At 47.8% G+C, this 14,462-nt stretch overlaps 1 protein-coding gene across 5 annotated transcripts in view; it reads left to right on the top strand.

Moving 5' to 3' along the window:
- Nucleotides 1-14,462, top strand: part of MAP3K13 (mitogen-activated protein kinase kinase kinase 13) — a 202,362-nt gene that overhangs the window by 180,746 nt on the left and 7,154 nt on the right. For all 5 annotated transcript variants that reach the window (XM_062210828.1, XM_062210836.1, XM_062210847.1 and 2 more), the window contains 4 exons: nucleotides 1,290-1,399; nucleotides 2,980-3,096; nucleotides 4,098-4,235; nucleotides 11,128-11,917. In XM_062210828.1, coding sequence (XP_062066812.1) covers nucleotides 1,290-1,399; nucleotides 2,980-3,096; nucleotides 4,098-4,235; nucleotides 11,128-11,917 — 1,155 coding nt within the window. The remainder of the gene's footprint in view (nucleotides 1-1,289; nucleotides 1,400-2,979; nucleotides 3,097-4,097; nucleotides 4,236-11,127; nucleotides 11,918-14,462) is intronic.

Here is a 14,462-nt window from a genome sequence, read left to right on the forward strand (position 1 = left end):
GCCCCTCTTCCAGGCCAGCTCTCTGCTGTGGCCAGGGAGTGCAGTGGAGGATGGCCCAAGTGCTTGGGCCCTGCACCCCATGGGAGACCAGGAGAAGCACCTGGCTCCTGCTATCTGAACAGCGCGGTGCGCCCGCCGCAGCGCGCTACCGCGGCGGCCATTAGAGGGTGAACCAACGGCAAAGGAAGACCTTTCTCTCTGTCTCTCTCTCTCTCTCACTGTCCACTCTGCCTGTCAAAAATTTTTTAAAAAAAAAAGGAGAAAAAGCAGACTATAACATGAGTCCTGTTCCATCTATACAGTTCTAGATGAGGAGACTTGAAATCATTCATGGAAAATGGAATTAAAAGATGTTTATTTAAAAAAAAAAAAAAGAAATACTCATCCAAAACTAAGGTAAATGTCAGAGACTTTATGGAAGTTTTGTGAAGTAGGAGAGAGTTTAAATTTCAAAAAATTGATATCACAAATTGAACACTCATTCCTATCCCAAAAAATGTTGTCAGATGTTAAGTTGTTTGGCTCTTCTCTCTCTGTTTCTCTTTTTCCTCTTCTCTCTCTTAATTCCAAATTCCTATACAGTTTCCTATATTTATAGCCCACTTATTTATTTCAAAGGCAGAATGACAGAGAAAGGGAGAGACAGAAATCTTCTATCCAATGGTTCACTCCCCAGATGGCTGCAATAGCCTGGGATGGGCTAGGCTGAATCCAGAAACCTGGAACTGTCCAAGTCTCCCACATGGGTGCAGGGGCCCAAGCACTTGGGCCATCTTCTGCTGCTTTCACAGGAGTATTAGCAGGAAGCTGCATCAGAAGTGGAGCAACCGGGACTTGAACCGGCACTCTGCGGTGGGTTGCTGGGTGTCACAAGCGGTGGCTCAATCTGCTGTACCACAAAGGCAGCCCCAAGAGCTGTCCTTTCTGACTAGGCTGACTTGGCTACCATCTTGAGCTCTTTTGTTCCAGAAGTGAAGGCCCCTAGGCCAGCCGTCATGTTGCTGGTAGCCAGTGCTACAGGAGAACTGGGAAAGACAGCATCATATATTGGAGTAGAAATATAGAAAATGTCATAGGACATACAGATGAGTAGCATGAGATATTTTACTATCAATTAACATATTTCTTGAACATAGATTCTGAATAAGGCCCATACAGGTAGTACATAGGAAGTTCAGGAAAGGCATGTAGAAGCTTTTTTGGGGAAAAGTTTTTGTACATGATCTTATGATGATATCAGGGTTTGAAACTCCTAGAATATTCATAAAACTTAACTTGTCCCTACCCAGGCTGAATGGAGAGAAGAAGTGAAAAAGCACTTTGAAAAGATCAAAAGTGAAGGAACGTGCATACACCGATTGGATGAAGAGCTCATTCGAAGGCGCAGAGAAGAGCTCAGGTCAGCTGGTCCGTCCTGCTCCGCCTCCCATCCCCACCCCCACCCCGCCCACGCAGGGTCTTCAGAGGGGACCAGGAGCCTCTCTGTGAATCAGCATTGCACTCCCTGCATGCCCTTCACGTCAGCTTTTGTTGTGCTCTTTCATGGTTGCCCTGAAAATTAACCCTCCTTCATATCTCTTTCTAATCCTCTCCCACAATCCTGCTCTCCCCCTTTACTAAATCTGCGGCAATTCCTGGAGCAGTGCTGTTTGTTCTGTCAGCCACTGGCCCAGATGCCACAGAGGCCAGATGTGCATAATATTTAGTCCCTGGCTTTGAGGTGCTTGGAATCCAGTAAGGGGCCCAACACGGCTCATAGACAACCACTGTCTTAATCTGATTGGGCTGCTGTGAGGGTATTTCAAAAAGCTCATGGAAAATGGAATTAAAAGATAAATTCACTTTGGAGTGCAAAAAATTTCAAACTCATGCATAGTTTTTTCAAAATATGTGTACTTTTTAAAGTACCCTTCTATAACAAATACTATAAACTGGGTGGTTAGAAACAACAGATGGGGCCAGTGTTGTGGCACAGTAGGTTAATCCTCCGCCTGCAGTGCCGGCATCCCATATGGGCACTGGTTCTAGTCCCAGCTGCTCCTCTTTCCATCCAGCTCTCTGCTGTGGCCTGGGAAAGCAGTGGAAGACGGCCCAAGTGCTTGGGCCCCTGCACCTATGTGGGAGACCTGGAGGAAGCTCCAGGCTCCTGGCTGCAGATTGGCTTAGCTCCAGCTGTTGCGGCCATTTGGGGAGTGAACCAGCGGGCAGAAGACCTTTCTCTCTGTCTCTCCTTCTCACTATCTGTAACTCTACCTCTCAAATTAAAAAAAAAGAAAAAGAAAAAGAAACAACAGAAATGTATTTCTCACGTTTCTGGAGGCTGGAAAGTCCAAGGTGGAGGCACCAATAGATGTGGTGTCTGGTGAGGGCCCAGTCCTCATGGATGGCACCCTCTGTCTTCACACAAACAGGTGAAAGGACTCCCTCCAGCCTCCTTCAGGCGCCCAATAATCCAATCAGAGCCCTTGTGACCAGAGCATCTCCCAAAAGTCCCACCTCTTGGTATCATCACCTAGGGTGTAACTGGGGGAACACAAACATTCAGACCATAGCAACCACCATGTCTGATGTGATCTGTGCCATGGATACACATAAATGAGTGATGATGTTAGTCTTAACTGCATATTTCCATTGACATATGAGTACACGATACTGTATTCTTACTAAGATAGTGCCAGTACCGCACAGATGAGGGCTACAAATTATGCACAAGTCACATTCAGATTTTATCTGTGACCCTCGTAGCTATTCTGAGTGGCTGAATTGGGCCCTAAACGATAAGCAGAGTGAAGAGCTTGGATTTCCCATCTCCTGCTCCATCTTGTCTGAGTCACTGCATCAAACAAAGGAGCCTTACACATGGAGGGATCTTAGGCAAACGCTTTTCAGACAAACCATCCTGATTCTCATTTCATTGCAGCTCACCCTTGTTCTCCCCCAGATAGGTGGGCTTTGCTGATCCTGTGTTTTCTCTCGTAGGCATGCTCTGGATATCCGTGAGCACTATGAGAGGAAGCTGGAGCGGGCCAACAATTTATACATGGAGCTGAGTGCCATCATGCTGCAGCTGGAGATGCGGGAGAAGGAGCTCATTAAGTACGTATCCAGACAGGTGCCTGTGCTTACCAAGTTGAGTCTGCCAGTCAGAGAAACAGACAACTCTTCCATGTAGCTGCTACTCAGAATCGGCAGCTACTATTTCCACTCACCCAGCAATCCCTAAGGGATGTGCTGTGCAGAGGTCCCTGCCCCCGTGACGGTACAGATGGTCTTGCCACAGAGCTGGTCACAGGGGAACACACGCTGGACAGCATTTGCACTTTACCCTGCAGCACGGCCCCTCATCAGGAGGAGCGCGGCATGGATGGGTGGGAGCTTATCATCCCCCAGGGAAGTAAAGTGGCTGCTGAAAGTGGGTTAATGTAATCCTGACGGTGACAAGCAGACCCAGGAGTCCTGACCCAAACTGAAGCTACTGCAAATAGGCAGGACTGTGCTGGGGAAGAGAGCCTGTGCCCGTGTCTCTGAACAGAAGTGAGGAATGAAGTCAGGTTCATTTGAGTTTAGTGCTTTCTTGGCTTGGCTTGGTTTGGTTTTTTTTTTTGTTTGTTTGTTTTGTTTTTTGTTTTGACAGGCAGAGTGGACAGTGAGAGAGAGACAGACAGAAAGGTCTTCCTTTGCCGTTGGTTCACTCTCCAATGGCCGCTGCAGCCAGCGCACTGCGCTGATCCGAAGCCAGGAGCCAGGTGCTTCTCCTGGTCTCCCATGCGGGTGCAGGGCCCAAGGACTTGGGCCATCCTCCACTGCACTCCCTGGCCACAGCAGAGAGCTGGCCTGGAAGAGAGGCAACCGGGACAGGATCGGTGCTGACCGGGACAAGAACCCAGTGTGCCAGCGCCGCAAGGCAGAGGATTAGCCTAGTGAGCTGCGGCACCGGCCTGGTTTGGTTTTTTAACCTGAATAACAGCCTTGTTTTTCAAGTCACCTGCATTTGAAGTGTGGCCAGAACCTGTGGGTACAATGAGCCTGTGACAGCATTCTGCCCATCCTTTCTATCTCCAGTGTCTGAGCTGTGGCTTTTATCTCTCATTCTGCAGGCGCGAGCAAGCAGTGGAAAAGAAGTACCCTGGGACCTACAAACGACACCCTGTCCGCCCAATAATTCACCCCAATGCCATGGAGAAGCTCATGAAGAGGAAGGGTGTGCCTCACAAGCCTGGCATGCAGACCAAACGGTGAGACACCGTGCCCACCTGATCCTCAGATATATGGGAAAACGTTGTCTGATGCTACATTCTCATGTGTTGGCGGGTGGGGCTGGCCCCTTCTGTAGCTCCTCATTAGCACACTGACACAACAGAAATAACACAGTAGGAAGGTAAGAGCATGTTCCATGAGCTCTAGGGATAGATAAAGCTGAATTTAAATCCTGGCCCTGCCTTCCAGGCTCTGTGACTTGGGCCATGTTGTTTATCCTCTCTCTCTCTCTTTTTTTAAAGATTTATTTATTTACTTGAAAGTCAGAGTTACACAGAGAGAGAAGGAAAGATACAGAGAGAGAGAGAGAGGTCAAGACGTCTTCCATCCGCTGTTTCACTCCCCAAATGGCCGCAATGGCCAGAGCTGTGCTGATCTGAAGCCAGGAGCCAGGAGCTTCTTCTGGGTCTCCCACGCGGGTGCAGGGGCCCAAGGACTTGAGCCATCTTCCACTGCCTTCCCAGGCCATAGCAGAGAGCCAGATTGGAAGTGGAGCAGCTGAGACTTGAACTATCACCCACGTGGGATGCCAGCACTGCAGGTGGCAGCCTCACCCACTATGCCTCAGCACCAGCCCCTGTTTAGCCTCTTTCAATGCCAGTGTCTTCATAGTTGAAGTGGTATAATTATAGCACATGAGATTATGAGATTTCTTTAAAATATTTATTAAATTTATTTATTTGAAAGACAAAGTTACAGAGATACGTAGAGAGAGAGAGGATGAGAGAGGTCTTCCTTCCTCTGATTTACCCCCAAATGGCTGTAACAGCTGGAGCTGAGCCGATCCAAAGCCAGGAGCCAGGAGCTTCTTCCAGGTCTCCAATGTGGGTGCAGGGGCCCAAGGACTTGAGCCACCCTCTGCTGCTCGAAACTGCGCCTATATGGGATGCCGGTATTGCAGGCTGGGGCTTTAACCCACTGTGACACAGCACCAACCTCGTGAGATTTTTTTTAAAAATTTTTATTATTCTTAGGTCACAAATTAATTGATCATAATACTTGATTTTTGACACAACATTTCATGCATGGCCAACGTTTATTTATACATCTAGTTAGTTCTTTTTAATAATGTAATAACTTAATAACACCCAAAACAAAAGCATGAACTTTAATAATTACCTGTATCCAACATATGATTCCTCTCATTGGACTCCTTCCCGGGATTTCTGTGAAGTTTAAACAAAATGATATGTAAAATCATCTATCAAATCATAGGTGCTCAAAAAATGGGTTTTCAGCCAGCGCCGTGGCTTAACAGGCTAATCCTCCACCTTGCGGCGCTGGTACACCGGGTTCTAGTCCTGGTTGGGGCACCGGATTCTATCCCGGTTGCCCCTCTTCCAGGCCAGCTCTCTGCTATGGCCCGGGAAGGCAGTGAAGGATGCCCCAAGTCCTTGGGCCCTGCACCCGCATGGGAGACCAGGAGAAGCACCTGGCTCCTGGCTTCGGATCAGCACGATGTGCCGGCCGTAGCAGCCATTGGAGGGTGAACCAACGGCAAAAAGGAAGACCTTTCTCTCTGTGTCTCTCTCTCACTATCCACTCTGCCTGTCAAAAAAAAAAAAAATGGGTTTTCAAATAGTTTTTAAAAGATTGCTCTTTCCCCATTTGATGACGTATTTACTTTTATTTTAATCTTAGAATAATCTTCCATTCATTTATTACTAAGCTCTATATAGCTTTATTCCTCCAAATAACAGAGAATCAGCACTATCCTAGCTGAGTTAATGTAAAGGAAAGGAATGTCCTTCAATTTCGAGTGTAGGATCAACAGTGAGACTCAAGCTAAATACAGTACGAATAAGAATAAAGGTCATGAGAAAATACATTTAGGGTTTACACCTAAGCCACCATCTGCAGTGCCAGCATCCCATATGGGCACCAGTTCATGTTCTGGCTCCTCCACTTCCGATCCAGCTCTCTGCCAAGGTGCCTGGGGAAGCAGTGGAAGATGGTCCAAGTCCTTGGGCCCCTGCACACATCGGGGAGACTGGATTCTAGTTTCCTGGCTTCCATCTAGCCCAGCCCTGGATGTTGTGGCTATTTGGGGAGTGAACCAGAAGATGGAAGATCTTTCTCTCCCTCTTTATCTCTCTGTAACTCTGGCTTTCAAATAAATAGATAAATATTTTTCAAAAAAAGAAAATATATTTACATCCTAAAAAAAAAAATACAGTAAGGCTGTCAGAGTGATAACCATTCTACCATAGCATGACTAATATAAATATAAACTTCCACTGAGGTTAGATTAATTCCAATTTTGCCTTTACTTACTGCCCCTGGCCATATTATGGTCAGGTCCTGAGATGGTATTTTTGGATGGCACCTGGTACAACTCTTAGAGGACTCCTAAATATGTCTTTTATTTTGTTGTACTAATGAGGGACAGAGTCACCCACTGGCTCCTTCCTGCAGTCTACCTGCCAGTAACACCAAGATTCTGTAGGCATTGTGGCACAGCTGGTTAAGCCACCACTTCGGATGCCCATTTCCCATACCGGAGTGGATGGGATTGAGTCCCACCTTCATTTCCGATCCAGCTTCTTTCTAACATACACCCTGAGAGGCCACAGATGATGTCTCAAGTACTTGAGTCCCTGCCATCCTTGTAGGAGACCTAGATTGAATTTTTTTTTAAGATTTTATTTATTTATTTGAGACATAGAGTTACAGACAGTGAGAGGGAGAGACAGAGAGAAAGATCTTCCTTCCATTGGTTCACTCCCAAAATGGCCGCAACGGCTGGAACTGGGCCAATCTGAAGCCAGGAGCCAGGTGCTTCCTCCATGTCTCCCATGCGGGTGCAGGGCCCAAGCACTTGGGCCATCTTCTACTGCTTTCCCGGGCCACAGCAGAGAGCTGGACTGGAAGAGGAGCAGCCAGGACTCAAACCAGTGGCCATATGGGATGCTGGCGCCACAGGTAGGGCGCTAGCCCCCTGGATTGAATTCTTATTTTTTGTTTTTTTGTTTTGTTTTGTTTTTTAAAGATTTATTTATTTACTTGAAAGTCAGAGTTACACAGAGAGAGAAAGAGAGGCAGAGAGAGAGAGAGAGGTCTTCCATCTGTTGGTTCACTCCCCAGTTGGCCTCAATGGCCAGAGCTGAGCCAATCCAAAGCCAGGAGCCAGGAGCTTCTTCTGGGTCTCCCACACGAGTGCAGGAGACCACGGACTTGAGCCATCTTCTGTTGCTTTCCCAGGCCATAGCAGAGAGCTGGATCAGAAGTGGAGCAGCTGGAACTCAAACAGGCATCCATATGGGATGCCGGCACTGCAGGCAGCAGCTTTACCCACTATGCCACAGTGCCAGCCCCACGTTTTTAAGATCTATTTATTTATTTGAAAGTTGGAGTTACAGAAAGAGAGAGAGAGAGAGAGGTCTTCTATCTGCTGGTTTACTCCCCTGAGCCAGGCCAGAGCCAGGAGCTTCATCTGGGTCTCCCATGTGGGTGGCAGGAGCCCAAGCACTTAGGCCATCTTCCACTGCTTTTCCCATGCTGTTAGCAGGAAGCTGGATCAGAGGTGGGGCAGCCAGAACTTAAAAAGGCACAGATATGGAATGTTGGTGCTGCAGCTGGCGGCTTTACCCGCTACGCCACAATGTCGACCCCTAGATTGAGTCTTTGTCTCCTGGCTTTGGCCTCGCTCAGCCCTAAGAGTTGTGGGAATTTGGAAATTAAGTCAGTGGGTGAAAGGTCTCTCTCTCTCTCTCTCTCTCTCTCTCTCTCTCTCCCTCTCTCTCTCTCTCTCTTTCTCTCTCTCCCTGCCATTCAAATAAATAAATAAACCTTCAAAAGTAGAAAAGAGAACTACAGTCGGCCCTCCTTCCATATCCATGGGTTCTATATCTTCAGATTCTACTAAATGCAGATAGAAAATCCTAGGGGAAAAATATTGCATTTGGACTGGACACGTACAGACTTTTTTTCTTGTCATTATTCCCTAAACACTACAGCAACAACTACTTAAATAGTATTTCCCTCACCTTAGAGTTTGCTAGAATCATAGGCTATAAGGCCACACCCCAGACCGACAGAATCAAAATCATCTTAACAACTCTTCATGCACAACAAACATCCAGGTTTGTGCTCTGACTACTGACTAGACCAGGCTGGAAGTTAGGAGAGCCTTCCTGTCTGGGCTTTGGGTTCTCTGTGACATACGGTGGAGGCGGGGCTGTGTCTGTGGTCCCCAAGCAAGGCCTGGGATCCCTGAGGGCTTACACGGAGATGTCTTGGAGGCTGCCATGGGAGTAGAAAGTTAAGGAGAGGGAGCCCTGTAGGGAGGCGCTCTCCCCACACACCATCCCTCTGACCTTAACCAGTTCTTCTATTCTGTTCTATTTACTGGTTTTTGGTTTTTGGTTTTTTTCATAATAATCCATCTGGGAGAAGGATTCTGTTGTTAACAAAACAAAAGTTTGGATCTCCAGCTCTAAAATCTCCAGTTTATTTGTATCTGTCTGGTCCCAAAGAAGGGTGAGGTGACTCCCTGGCAGGAAGGAAGTGGCAGTACTTCCATGGCACTCTGCCATGAGTCACTTCATCAGCTCAGAAACTACTTACTGTTTGCCTCTCGTCTTTGGAGCCAGTGTGGGCAAGTTGAGCTTCAGGCTTCTGGCTTCTTCCTGTATATGATCTTTGTGGCTAGCCCAGTGGGCAACAGGAAATGGAGCTATAAGAGGACCTCCTCCCTTTGCAACCAAACTAGATTGCCAGCGTCACTCCTCATTAGCCTTCTCTTACCAACCCGGTGCATCCTCCTTGGCTCTCTACTTTATCCTCCCTTCCAAGACCCTTCCCTTCCTTTCCCTTCTTTCAAGACTTATGGAGCGGGGTTCCTTGATTCGGTCCTTCACGCACAATAATGAGACCCTCGGGGAGGCCATGTCTAGGCCCAAACCCCTGAACTTAGCCTCTTAGGTGATTAACTTGAAGTTTCCTTCTCTGGTTCTAGACCTCTTTACTTTGTGATCCCTTGGAGATCTTCCCAGATTCATCATCTGACATTGCTTAAGGTGCTCAAATACCCATACCCCACCTTGACATATTGGCACCAGACTGACAGCTAGGACTGTGAGGAAGAGATTGAGAAGCCTGTGGAGGGGCTGGTGTTGTGGTGTAGCAGATTAAGCCAACACCTGTGATCCTACATTTCATATAGTCGTTGATTTTTGTCCCAGCTTCTCTACTTCCTATCCAGCTCCATGCTAATGGCCTGGGAAAACAGCAGAGGATGGCTCAAGTGCTAGGGCCATTGCCACCTATGTAGAAAACCTGGATGAAGCTCCTGGCTTTGGCCTAGCCCAGCCCTGGCCATTGCAGCCATCTGGGGAGCGAACCAGTGGATAGAAGATTATCTCTCTCTCTCTCTCTCTCTCTCTCTCTCTCTGTAATTCTTTCAAATAAATAAATCATAAAAAAAAGAGGGATCCAGCACTGTGACACAGCTGTTAACACTGTGGCAGAGGGTTAAACCACCACCTGCAGTGCCAGCATCCTATGTGGTGCCAGTTTGTGTCCCAGCTGCTCCACTCCTGATCCAGCTCCCTGCTAATGCACTGGGAAAACAACAGGAGATGGCCTGGACTTTTGGGCCCCTGCTACCCACATGGGTGACCAGGAGAAACTCCTGACTCCTGGTATTAGTTAGCCTGACCCCTCCTCTGCCACTGTGGCCATTTGGGGAATGAACCAGAAAATGGAAGATCTCTCTCTCTCTCTCTCTCGCTGTCTCTCCATCTCTCCCCCTCTCTTTAACTCTGCCTTTTAAATAAATAAATAAATCTTAAAAAAAAAAAAAAAAAAAAAAACAAGAGGAGCTGGCACTGTGGCATAGCAGGTAAAGCTGCTGCCTGCAGTGCCAACATCCCATATGGGCGCCGGTTTGAGTCCCAGCTGCTCCTCTTCCTATCTAGCTCTCTGCTATGGCCTGGGAAAATAGTAGAAGATGGCCCAAGTCCTTGGGTCCCTGTACCCGCATGGGAGACCCGAAAGAAGCTCCTGGCTCCTGGCTTCGGATTGGTACAGCTCTGGCCATTGAGGCCAATTGGGGAGTGAACCAACAGATAGAAGACCTCTCTCTCTCTCTCTCTCTCTCTCTCTCTCTGCCTCTCCTTCTCTCTCTGTGTAACTCTGACTTTCAAATAAATAAACAAATAAATCTTAAAAAAAAAAAAAGGAAGGAAGAAAGGAAGCTAGCTATAGAGGGGCCAGTGCTGTAGCACAGTAAGTTGGGCCATGGTCTGTGACACTGGTATCCCTTATTGGGGTGGCAGTTCGAATACCAGCTTCTTGTCCTGGAATCCAGCTCCCTGCTAATGTGCTTGGGAGGGCAGCAGAAGATGGCCCAAGTGCTTGGGCCTCTGCCACTCATGTGGGATACCCAGATGGAGTTCGTGGCTCCTGGCTTTGACATAGCCCTAGCTGTTGCAGGCATTTGGGGAGTAAACCAGCAGATGGAAGATCTCTCTCTCTCTCTCTCTCTCTCTCTCTGTGTATGTCTCCTTTTCTGTCACTCTTTTGAATAAATAATAAGATCTTTAAAAATAAAGAAAAATAAAGATTAAAAAAAAGATAAAGATTTTTAATTCTACCCTGTAGGGAGGGAGGGAGGCACAGAATAAAAAACAAAAGATATAAAGGAAATCTCCCATTAGTGGATATTTAGGTTGTTTCCACCATCTCGCTATTTTAAGCAATAACATAAGATAACATCATCAAATGTATATCTTTGTGCACATCTATTACCTTCACTGGATAAATCCCTGTAATTGTGACTGCGCAATCAAGGGGTGTATGTATTTTAAGGCTTGGAATACATTTCTTCAAACTTGAATGTGTATAATACTAAACCTGTTCTTTCTCCAGGCCAGATCTGTTGAGATCTGAAGGTATCCCCAGTGCTGAAGTAGCTCCTACCGCATCCCCCTTGTCCGGAAGTCCCAAAATGTCCACCTCAAGCAGCAAGAGCCGATATCGGAGCAAACCACGACACCGCCGCGGGAACAGCCGAGGCAGCCACAGTGACTTTGCAGCCATCTTGAAAACCCAGCCAGCCCAGGAGAATTCCCCCCATCCCACCTCCTCCCTGCCGCAGGATGAGTCCCAGCACCCATCTGTCCATCACCATACTCCTCTGCAGCAGCAATACCAGCAACCCCCTGCTGCCTTGTCTCATAGTCCCCACCCCAGACTCAATATGCACGGACAGGACATGGCAACCTGCACCAACAACCTGAGGTATTTCGGCCCAGCAGCAGCCCTGCGGAGCCCGCTCAGCAACCATGCTCAAAGGCAGATGCCAGGCTCCAGCCCTGACCTCATCTCCACAGCCATGGCAGCAGACTGCTGGAGAAGCTCTGAGCCGGACCAGGGCCAGCCTGGCCCCTGGGGCTGCTGTCAGGCTGACCCACATGACCCTTACCTCCAATGCAGGCCTGAACAGTGTGGGTCCTTAGACACACCCACCGCTGAGCCAGTGGGGAGGAGCCCCAACCTTTCCAAGTCACCAGCACATAATCCCCTCTTGGAAAATGCCCAGGGTCCTGAGAAAAGGGAAGAAAATGAATTTGATGGCTGTGGGTCTGCCTCATCACTTGGCACCCCTCATCACATGACCCCCCCAGTGCTACCTCGAAAAACAAGGCCCCTGCAGAAGGTAAGGTATCATGACAAGGGTAATCTGTGTCACGCCTTCAGAGAATACCAGAGCCTGTCATTTTATGCACGTTACAAAAGAGACATACAAAGGACATGTTTTATAAACGGATGAGATAATAATATAAATAGAAGTCTCTTTTAAATACTTGCTTTCCACATTGCTTAAGGGAGGGACCAGGGAATACTCTTTGAGAACTGCAGAACCAGGGAAATGATTGAAATGTATATTACTTTATAGCCAGATAGCTGTACTTTGGGGATGTGTGATCAACACAGCTTGGCAACCGTTACCCTAGAACCCTGGTCCTGAGGAGTGTTGCAGGAAGGAAGAATCCCGTTATAAAACACGTTGGAGAAGCAGTGTTCTCTGTCCCCTCTTGGAGGTTCCTAGCACACAGGAACAAATCACAGGCTTTGAGAAACCCTGTGGTCACCTTGTTTAATCCTACATTTCCCTCGCCTATTTGTGCAGCTTTTTAAAATAACATCTAGTAAGTCCCCCCACAGAATTTACTTTCTGCATGTTATACTTTGGGAAACATGGCCTTTATTAATAAGCATCATGACCCAACAAGTTTCATAAAGATGAATAAAAATTAAAAGATAAATAAAAAGATGAATAAAAAATAAAAATTAATAAAGATGTCTTTATTAATAAGCATCACGACCTCATGCACTGGCTGCCTGGCACCTCGTAGATGGGAGGCAGTCCACCAGTGTAGGAGTCAGGCAGATCTTAGTGCAAAGTCAGGTTCTTCCACCTAGCACATGTAGAGACAGAGAGATCTGCCATCCAATGCAGAGCTGGGCCGATCTGAAACCAGGAGCTCCTTCCAGGTCTCCCACATGTTGGCAGGGGCCCAAGCACTTGCGCCATATTCCACTGCTTTCCCAGGAGCATTAGTAGGAGCTGGATCGGAAGTGCAACAGCCAGGATTTGGACCAGTGATATGGGATGCTGGTACTGCAGATGGCAGCTTAACCCACTGTGCCATAGTGCCAGCCCCCTTTTTTAAAAAAATTTTTAAAAGATTTACAAGTAGTACCCTTATGAATCTTGATTTCCTTGTCCATAAAATGGGCCTGTAAGTGGACTCTGCCTCATTGGTTGTTATGAAGATTAAATGAGCAAATACATATAAAGCATTTAGAACAGGCCTGACCCGCAACAGCCTTCCAAAAATGTGTGTTCATTTGCTAATGAGTCAGAAAATAAGATTATGGGTGAAAACTGCTTAGAACATGGTAAACACCCACTGGATTCTTTTTTTTTTTTTTGACAGGCAGAGTGGACAGTAGAGAGAGAGACAGAGAGAAAGGTCTTCCTTTTGCCGTTGGTTCAACCTCCAATGGCCACCGCGGTAGGCACGCTGCGGCCGGCGCACCGCGCTGATCCAAAGCCAGGAGCCAGGTGCTTCTCCTGGTCTCCCGTGGGGTGCAGGGCCCAAGAACTTGGGCCATCCTCCACTGCACTCCCTGGCCACAGCAGAGAGCTGACCTGGAAGAGGGGCAACCGGGACAGGATCGGTGCCCCAACCGGGACTAGAACCCGGTGTGCCGGCGCCGCAAGGTGGAGGATTAGCCTATTGAGCCGCGGCACCGGCACACCCACTGGATTCTAAGCCTTGATTCATCTCATTAGTGTTATTCATCTGCAACTAAGTCGAAAGCGTGAAAGGATCTAGAATGTCAATGCTTATCTTTTTGGTAAACTAGGCATTTGGTAAAAATGAAGTTGAAGCTGAAGGTCGTTGCCTCAGAATTGTATTTCTTCCTCTGTAGATGCTGCTGCTATTGCCTGAGCATCCCCGGAGGTTACATTGTGTTTCAAGTGATTGCAGCTGATTTGGGCTGATTGATTCTCTACCTCCCCTACCACTATGGCCAGTAATGTGTGTTTTTTGGTTACGACATTAGGATATAATAGGCATACCATCAAGTCCTTCCATTTAAAGTATATAATTCAATGCTTTTATCCCCAGTGTTGTGCAGCCATCACAACCAATTTTAAAACTTTTTTTTTTTTTTTGACAGAGTGGATAGCGAGAGAGAGAGAGACAGAGAGAAAGGTCTTCCTTTTGCCATTGGTTCACCCCTCCAATGGCCGCCGCGGCCGGTGCGCTGCTGCGGGTGCATCGCGCTGATCCGAAGCTAGGAGGCAGGTGCTTCTCCTGGTCTCCCATGCGGGTGCAGGGCCCAAGCACTTGGGCCATCCTCCTCTGCACTCCCGGGCCATAGCAGAGAGCTGGCTTGGAAGAGGGGCAACCAGGACAGAATCCGGCGCCCCAACCGGGACTAGAACCCGGGGTGCCGGCTCCACAGGCGGAGGATTAGCCTATTGAGCCGCAGCGCCGGCCTAAAACATTTTCATCACACCAAAAAGAAACCCCACACCCTTTATCAGTTACCCATTCCCCAGACTGTCCCAAGGAACATGGATCTTTGAACCATCCTGATGCCACTTCAGTGCCATCTGTGGGTCTACAGGCCCCAGCCTCGGCCTCATTAGGACTGCTCTCCCCCATTGCAGCTCAGCTTCCCTT

The sequence above is a fragment of the Lepus europaeus genome, chromosome 2 (genome assembly GCF_033115175.1).
Source record: "Lepus europaeus isolate LE1 chromosome 2, mLepTim1.pri, whole genome shotgun sequence".
NCBI classification, from domain to species: domain Eukaryota; kingdom Metazoa; phylum Chordata; class Mammalia; order Lagomorpha; family Leporidae; genus Lepus; species Lepus europaeus.